The sequence below is a fragment of the Pseudochaenichthys georgianus genome, chromosome 14, assembly GCF_902827115.2.
Source record: "Pseudochaenichthys georgianus chromosome 14, fPseGeo1.2, whole genome shotgun sequence".
Lineage (NCBI taxonomy): Eukaryota > Metazoa > Chordata > Actinopteri > Perciformes > Channichthyidae > Pseudochaenichthys > Pseudochaenichthys georgianus.
Window position 1 is genome coordinate 15,977,217 of NC_047516.1, and position 9,483 is coordinate 15,986,699.

Sequence of the window (9,483 nt, forward strand, 5' to 3'; positions counted from 1 at the left end):
TTTTAGTAACAAGTGGAAGTCAGTATCATGTCTGTGTCAGAGCGTCATAATTTAAGTTGGCTCCAATTTGAATCCCTTGGGTTTTTAATGTTTAGTGAGTATTTCACGTTTGACACTGGGGTTTGAAGTGTGCCACCACGCCGGATGTGATACATTTCTGCGTATTGGCTACCATCGCACTGACTTGCCACTGCGTGTATATCTCTTTGTGTGTATAATAATCAGAAGTGCACGCAGCTATTTCAGTAAAAGAAATATATTGTCGTTAAAAAAAAAACATTAAATCTCTCGTGGTCGTCGTGCGCAAGTTTTTCTCTGCATCCTCTTGACTTACGCATTTTAATGTCTTCTTCTTCTTGCTGTGCCTCTGCCACAGTACAAACAGGCAGCGCTGGTATTCAATGGTGTGCTTCATATTGCTGTGTGCCGAGTATAAAGGTCCCAGAATATGCATTTTGTTTTAAGTAATTATGGTTTTCGAGTACTTGTTTTTTTACGTCTCCCGCCAGATTAAGATACTGCAACTTTCTCAGCAAGGCTGTGATTGGTTCCTGGTAGTTCGTTAGAGAGGAGGAATGATGTCTTTGGCACTGCTGATGACCTTTTCTACCTGTGATCCCTTTAATAAAAGTGTTCATATTAAACCCTGAGTCTTGCCTATGCTACTTTCGGGAAAACACTTAGTCTGGTCATGTGATGTACATCTTTGTGTGTGTGGAAATGTGATTAGCTGGGAACAGAATGTGACATTTTACAAAACATTACCGTTCGTTCGGCTATTTAGCTTTTCTACTTCAACAAAAACACAAAACGGTGATAGAACCAATTTATTTACAAGTCATAATCCATGAGCTGTAATTAAAGACTGTTTCCAGATAAGAACAAATGCAGTCTGATAAAACTGAGCGAGCAAATCAATTAACTTCAGATGCAACTTCCTGTTTGCTTGCATTTATGAAAACAATCCCTCCATTTTCAAGATCATGAGAACCCTTATGTCAGAGGAGAGATGCGTTGTGGGTAAGACTGCGGTCATGTGTGCTGGCGCAGGCTTCACATTAGCAGCACAGACACATGACTGCGAGGAAACAAAAATAAATGCACTCGTAGTCTGGCACTGACATTCTCTCCAAAAAACATGTGGCCTGGTAAGGAGACACAAGTGCAGTTAAACAAAAGAAGAGAATAATCTTCAACACGCATATTACAAAGCTTTAAAATGTAACTCCATCCAGCAGTACAAACATTCCTGAGAGGACTTGTCTTAACTTAGAAATCAATATACAACCTCCTCTCAGGCCATCTGAGAGCAACACAAATACATGTTTTAGTTGATATGTCATCACTTTATATACAGTCTGTTCATTATATCCACAGTGTGCATGGTGAGTCCATATTTCAGTCTGATTTCCCCCTCCTCTGTGCCGTCATGTGTTGCTGTGTGCTCAGTACAGTGTATCCAGGCGGCCATTTTCTGATCCAACCCAGTCTCACGGCATTTCGTGTTCACCAACACGATTTTTAATCTATTGATTCGTGTTCACCAACACGATTTGCCCCTTTTTTTCGTGTTGCACAGCACGATTTTAAAAGCAATGTATTTCTACTGCCTACAGCACGTCTTTTTCTCCGGTTGGGTCGAGGAAGACCGGAAGCTGTGTGGTTCATACAAACATGTTCTTACTCAATATCAAGCCACAGTTAATTAATCATATAATTTCGGACTTTTGTTGCCGTCTGTGAGGAAAATAAATGGGGCTCAGAGCCTCAGGATACTGAAATCTGTATTTTTTTAAATCTTTTTTTCCTTCTAATTTGTTATTCTTTTCAAAATAACACACTGTTATTTACTCACCAATAACACTCAATTATCCTTGCTTTTATTTATTGGTTTAATTCCATAATCTCGGCGTCCGTCAGGAACTACATTTCAAAATAAAAATAACCGGAAACAGACGTAGGCATTTCGAGCGATTACCCAAGATCCGCAGCTATGGTTTTAAGCTCGCTTATTGGATGTTTTAGCCGCAATGCATGCTGGGATTTGGTGTTTATATGATATGAAATCCGGAAAACATTTTTAAAAGAATAAAATAATACTTAATCCGAGTGTTCTTGCTTTCTCTTTGAAAGTCATCACATAACGGCATTGTAATACACGGTTCGGCTGCATTGTATATTACAGATCTGCCGTAGTTCTTTATTTATAGAGCCCTGATGAGAAGACCTTTGGAAAAACTAAGAAAATGCCGCCGAAAACTGAATACTTGACGTGGATCATAAATATATTCAACAATTAAACAACATCTTCAATTTCTCTTCACACAATACGTCTCCTTGCAGTATCAACACTAATTCGGCTGACTTTTACATTTGATCTAATTCCAAGATAGGTTATATTTACACCCATAACGGTGCCACAGCTGATATAAAAGGACTGTAGTTTTTAAGATATTACTGATTTTCTTTGAATGTCAGAATGTAAATACTGAGTCTGAAATAGTATAGCAATATGCTGTAAAATTATGTGAAAGCATGAATAAAACGTGTCCTACACTAATAATACAAAGTTATATATGGCCGTGTGTACCTTGGTGTGCACCGCCTAGTGGTTAAAGCACGTTATTGAATTATTGTTGTATGTGTTATAATATAACCACATAAAAACAATAATGTACTCTTAATATTTTTTTCATCAAATATATTTGAATAAAAATATGAAGAGTACATACTTTCATAGGGGGAAAGTAGAAGGTCAATGATAGAAATATAGAATATAAAAAGTCAAGAAGATACTAAGTGATCTCTACAATAAAAACAGTTTAGTGCTGGATGTACAAAAGATATTAATAGAGGAGGATTGCAAAACAGAAAAACGAATTAACCTTTATTTAAACATTAATAAACAGATTAAGGTCTTCTTTTAAATAATGAAAAAAACTTTGGGGGGTATCTATCTACAGATAAATATCTAGCCTGACAAAGTACTTAACGTCTAATATATTGCTTTCCTGCAATGTTAACTATGTTGAAGCACTTATTTTAACTGATATTATACATATGAATTATACTCTTATGTAGATAGAATAAGAAATGTGCAGAATATGAATATGTTTAATGGTGGAGGTACGCACATATTGATAGATGTCTTGTAATGCACTGTTGAAGAACCTGTGACCCAAGTGTTTCATTCATTGCATAACTACACCGTAGTTGTGTATATGATATGTCAATAAACCTTTGAAAATCTTGAAAGGGATGTGCAAAATAGCCATAATATACAGTCTTTAATTAACTATTAGTAGAGAATAACGAGTAATGAATATACTTTATTACTCGTTTCCATTTATGTCAATTGCAGATACATGTTTAGTCTTCTCAAGCACCAACTATCAAATATCTCTCCTGATTGTTGGCACTTGACCATCACCTTACCTGAATTTTACTCAGGTCACGTGTAACTAAAGTCTGATTTAAGGGTTGTTTATATTTCACATAATTAATCAGAATCTGCAAAGTAACTCAAATAAATGCAGTGGAGTAAAAATACCAGGTTAACCTCTGAATTGTCGTGGAGTAGAAATACAAAGTAACAATGAGCTGTCATGTGGGTATATATTAATGCTGCGCATTATGGACACAAGCGATTTTCACCCATTTATTAATTATATGTTTTACATTTGATAACACCAATGTGTTTATTACTGGCAACTTCTAATTGTGGGAAAAACGAAAACGTTCAGCAGAGACGTCCCATAGAACATTTTGCGAAACACAATAGCCAGCATGTGTAGTTCTGGGGGGGCGTTCGATTCCAGTTTTGGATAGTCTGGCGTGGTTTCGTTCCATTTCACACAGCTGTTTGACGCTCTGTGTAACCTTACGGGGACTGTAGTCCTAAACGATAGCTGGCGATTATGGGTAGTGTAGTGTCTTCGACCATTCTAAACTCAGAAATGTTGACAATCGCAATGATGCTCGAAATGTCCCTTATAGTCCTAAGTCTGTTTCTGGTTATTTTTATTCAGTTCCTGACGGACGCCAAAAAAGCCCGAGATTATGGAATTAAACCAATAAATAAAAGCAAGGATAATTGTGTGTTAACTTATTGGTGAGTAAATAACAGTGTGTTATTTTGAAAAGAATAACGAATTAGAAGGAAAAAAATATTTAAATACAATTTCCGTATTCTGAGGCTCTGAGCCCCTTTATTTCTGAGCCCCATTTATTTTCCTCACAGACGGCAACAAAAGTACGAAAATATACGATTTAAAATAAAAGCAATAATTGTGGCTTGATATTGAGTAAGAACATGTTTTTATGAACCACATGCTTCCGGTCTCCCACGACCCGACCGGAGAAAAAGACGTGCTGCAGGCAGTAGAAATACATTGCTTTTAAAATCGTGCTGTGCAACACCAAAAAAAGGGGCAAATCGTGTTGGTGAACACGAATCAATAGATTAAAAATCGTGTTGGTTAATACAAAATGCCGTGAGACTGGGTTGTCTGATCAGCAGCAGTTGGATTTCCTCTTGGTTGGTGTCCGATCGGCCTCAGTGCTGTCTGTGAGCCCTGGGAGGAACACACATTCAAATTAAATAATTGATTTGGCTTTAAAGGGAACAATGTGAGATACAGCATAAAGGGTTTGAATGATAGAGCTGTATAATACTGTACCAACAATGCATTCTAGAAACATAAGAGCCACACTGGTGCATTAGGAGTATTGGGATACTTATTTTTACTATATTTCTGATGAAGTAGGTCGCAAGATGATAAAAGGGATTAGAATGAAAGAATAGAAGTGTCTTTCTCTTGACTTTGTTCCCTTTGATATGAAGGCACATTTCATTGCGTTTCAGTAATAGCATGTGTAAAATCCATCAAAGCAAGCGATCTAAGAAGAAACATCCTTTTGTGGCTCAACTGCTGATAAGAGGGCACATGTAGTCATTTCATTACAAGCAGCACTCTCAGAAAGAACACAGTCTTCACAAGTAAGCCTCTGTTTAGTCCGTCTCGTGCAAACGATACACATTCCTGTCGCCGTTCCACTGACTGACAGTGTGAGGAACAGGAGGGAAAAAGAAAACTGCTAGCAAGTGAACATGGATGTTAACGACGTAAAGTTTGAAATATTTCAGCTTTGCAGGATCTTCCTGAGGAAGACCTTTGACATTGTTTTAACCTCAAGGAAACACCCAATGTGAGTTGGTAGGAAGCACTGAATGAAAACAGAACTCGTTTTCTTTTAAAAAAGAAACGCAGCTCACCTTTAACTTTACGAGCTTACAAACAAAACAAATTTGGCGGACACTTATTACTACATTTATATTAATCTGCAGCTGGAAATAGCCCCAATAAATCCATGAACTACTGCTTTTTGAGTAGCCTCAATTTGTAATGTCAATTTGTAGAAAAAGATTTGTTTTAATCAATTAACATCTACAAAACAAATAAAGCACCACAGAGTATTTGTAGATGGGGTTGGTTTTGTTTTTATCATAGATTTGTCGGCAGTGGCTCCGTCAGTAGGGGCTTCGACTGGGAGCCATAGGGTCGCTGGTTCAAGTCCCCGAACAGACTTAAAATATGGAGTGTGGACTGCTACTTAGAGAGGTCCCAGTTCACCTCCTGGGCCCTGCTGTGGTGCCCTTGAGCAAGGCACCGGACAACCCCCCCCCCCCCACTCCCATTGCTCCCCGAGCGGCTGTACAATAGCTGCCCACTGCTCCTACTAGACTCCTGGTACTAGGATGGATTAAAAGCAGGGAACACATTTCACTGTGTGTGCTGTGTGCTCTGCATGTGTGACCATTACAGAGGGTTTCATCCCTTAAATTCTATAATGCTTAGGTTTAGGGGAACTAGTTGGTATTGATAAAATAAAAAGTTGTTAGTATGATGCTGGCTTATTAATAATGAGACTTTGATTGAGTAAACTGATTGAGTAACTGACTTACTGATAATGTCACCGTCGTTTCTCGCACCACTTTTTCTCGAGCTCCGACAACACGTTAGCCTCGAAAGTCAGAGAGGCCACACGGAAGAAGAAATTCATGACACCATATCCTGAGACGATGAAGAGACGGGGAAAGAGTTTAGTGAGAGGGAAAGACATCAAATGAAAGCATGAAGGGGTGAAGGGGTGACAGATGATGGGATGTGTGACTGAATCCCACCTGACTGGCAGACACAGCCCAGTAATCCGGCTTGATTTCCTCAGAGAATCTGATGGCTTCCTGCTCAATCTGAGACAACTGTTCAGGAGACTGAGGAGAGAGAGACAGAGAGGGGGCAATGTAACAGGGAACAATAGACTGAAGGCACTATAGAATCGGTTGATACTCTGGCTCAAAGTTACATATTCAGAGCTAAACTGATGAGTTGATTCGATGGTTAGTCAATCTACAGAAACGTATTTGGCTGATTTTGATAGGAGTTGACAAAATGCCAACATTTTTACTTTATATGATAGGAAAAATCACACCAGCCATTAAAATAACATTAAAACATACCATTAACAAATCTACAAATTTGTATTTCATTGTTGCCGTTTTTTGTTGTTGTTGACAATCCACTTATCAATTAAGAGTCTTATTTTTGGAATTCTTGCACCCACACTGAGGTCCTTCTTGGTGCCGACAAGGAACAGTAAAACACTGGAGGGGTCATTTTCCTTCATGGCGTCCTCCAGCCACTGCCTGCACACACACACACACACACACACACACACACACACACCACACACACACACACACACACCACACACACAACACACACACACACACACACACACACACACACACACACCACACACACACACACACCACACACACACACACACCACACACACACACACACACACACACACACACACACACCCACACACACAACACACACACACACACACACACACACACACACACCACACACACACACACACACACACACACACACACACACACACACACACACACACACACACACACACACACACACACACACACACACACACACGATTCAGCCTCAACTTGTATTTTAATGGTACAATAATTGTATCGTTATTTCTTACCTGGCATGTGCTAAAGAGCTGACGCTGCTCAGGTCAAACACCACTATAATGGCTGGAGAGACAAACAGTACAAACAATGAAAAGGTGTTTGTGTGTGAGAGAATATACACAATACTCTATCATGAGATCTGTAACAGTGTGCTGTCGAGCTTCATTCCACCTTGTGCTCCTCTGTAATAGTTGAAGCGATGCATTTGAAGCGCTCCTGACCCGCTGTGTCCCACCTGAAATGGATCAGATACAGCTTTGATTGTGGTGTTGGAATATTAAGCAACAAGTGTGTCCTTCACGTTGAGTTAAGAGTCATGAACAGGTTATAATGTCAAGGTCAAACTTGTGAGGTCCAGGCTCTTGTCATCTCACGCCTAGACTACTGCAACTCCCTCCTGGCTGGTCTACCTGCATGTGCCATCCGACCTCTGCAGCTCATCCAGAATGCAGCGGCTCGTCTGGTCTTCAACCTTCCTAAATTCTCCCACATTACTCCGCTCCTCCACTGGCTTCCGGTAACTGCTAGAATCCACTTCAAGACAATGGTACTTGCGTACCATGCTGCGAATGGATCTGGCCCTTCCTACATCCAGGACATGGTTAAACCGTACACCCCAGCACGTGCACTCCGCTCTGCATCAGCCAAACAGCTCGCTGCACCCTCGCTGCGAAGGGGACCCAAGTTCCCATCAGCAAAAACACGTGGGTTTGCTATCCTGGCTCCAAAATGGTGGAATGAGCTCCCCATTGACATCAGGACAGCAGATAGCTTACACACCTTCCGGCGCAGACTGAAAACTCATCTCTTTCGACTCCACTTCGAGCGATAGAACTATTAACAAAGCACTTACCTAAAGCCAGTTGAGTAGCACTTGAAATGTTTTTGCTCTATGAAACCTGATGTACTTATATGATTCTGTTTTCTTCAAGTTTGTATTTTGTTGGTCGAACGCACTTATTGTAAGTCGCTTTGGATAAAAGCGTCAGCTAAATGCAATGTAATGTAATGAGGTAGTTGGTTTGTAGTGACATACTTACAGCTGTAGACTGAAGGGAACACCGAGCACCTCGAAGCGCTCCATCTCAAAATCCACCCCTATGGTTGCTTTGTAGTTCTTATCAAACGCACCCTTACGAAACCTTAAAGGAGCGCAGAGTGAAAGAGAACCAACAATCATCAATGTCTTTTATTATCAATTTATTTCTCCACTATTAACTGTTTTTGATTAATCATTTTGGTCTATAAATTGATTTCCTAAAGCAATACAAGGAACTGATGCCTCGATAAAATCTACATTAGCAAACAAGAACATCAGCTATACAATTGGCTACTTCGATAACGTTTTCTTTTCTAAAAGCTTGTCACTGGTTCAAATTCCTTCAAAAGGAAACAATTAACCGCACACACAGACTGAAAGGGCCTTGGTTTATGTTTATATTTTGATTGGCACATTTTTGTGGCAGGTAGTACATAAGTAAAATGTAATCAAAACATTTAAGTTTCTAAGTGTCTTTGTCTTAGCTGGCAGATTTCCAGCACTTCTATGATTAAGCAAAAAGGTAAAATAAGCAAAATGAGATCACTCATCTAAAACTTAGAAATGTAATTGGTCTTTGAAATAATTTTAGTTTTTATCAAAAAAAGAGAACATCAACGTATAACTCAATTAGGGACAAGAGTTAAACGTAAGTAATAACCATTATGTGCCTCACATAAGTTTCATGCTCTGTTTTGGAACAATGTTAAATTGCATCATCTCTATCAAATCAGTTTTCATTTGTTTTTGTTGAAGACATTGTAATGATGCCCTTCAGCACTACTGAGGAGAGGCTTGAACAAGTAATGCTTTCATAATAAAAATCAGATCACATTTCAACAAAAAATGTAATGCCACATAATCCTTTAAAGTTTAATGGATCTTATTATTCATGACTTCTTCTCACCTGCTGATCAGACATGTTTTCCCAACTGCAACGTCTCCCACTACGATTACCTTAGCAAGATTAAAGCTGGCAACAGAAAGACAAAACACTCATTCATGACCCACAACAGCATGAAACACACAGTAACAGCAACATGATTATTAACACGCGGACATCATTTTACCCCTTCAAAAAGGTTCCGCCCAGACCCCTTGATGCAAATCCAAAACAGCTTTATGAGTCAAATGTGTGATAAGTTTGTTAAGGTTTATGAGTGTAACAGCTGTAAAGTATTGAGAGATGCACTCATCAAATGTTGTATGTGATGTATTAAAGGTAGGGTAGGTAAGAATGGAGAAACCAGCTCGAGTGCGCTAGAATGTGAAAGTACGCCGCCCTGCCACTTCCTTCAGACTTCCTTACAAAGCCCCTCCTCCAACACACACATGACCAATGAGGGCACGAGATAAATTTGTGCACAGAGGCACATTG

General features: G+C 39.4%; 1 protein-coding gene across 1 annotated transcript in view; it reads right to left on the bottom strand.

The window, feature by feature from the left end:
• Positions 1-5,973: 5,973 nt before the first annotated feature.
• Positions 5,974-9,483, bottom strand: part of rab34b (RAB34, member RAS oncogene family b) — a gene marked incomplete at its 5' end in the record, with an annotated part of 29,923 nt that continues 26,413 nt past the window's right edge. Inside the window, 8 exon segments of the mRNA XM_034098243.1 lie at positions 5,974-6,074; positions 6,190-6,274; positions 6,625-6,706; positions 7,078-7,129; positions 7,238-7,258; positions 7,261-7,301; positions 8,107-8,208; positions 9,013-9,078. Coding sequence (XP_033954134.1) covers positions 5,974-6,074; positions 6,190-6,274; positions 6,625-6,706; positions 7,078-7,129; positions 7,238-7,258; positions 7,261-7,301; positions 8,107-8,208; positions 9,013-9,078 — 550 coding nt within the window.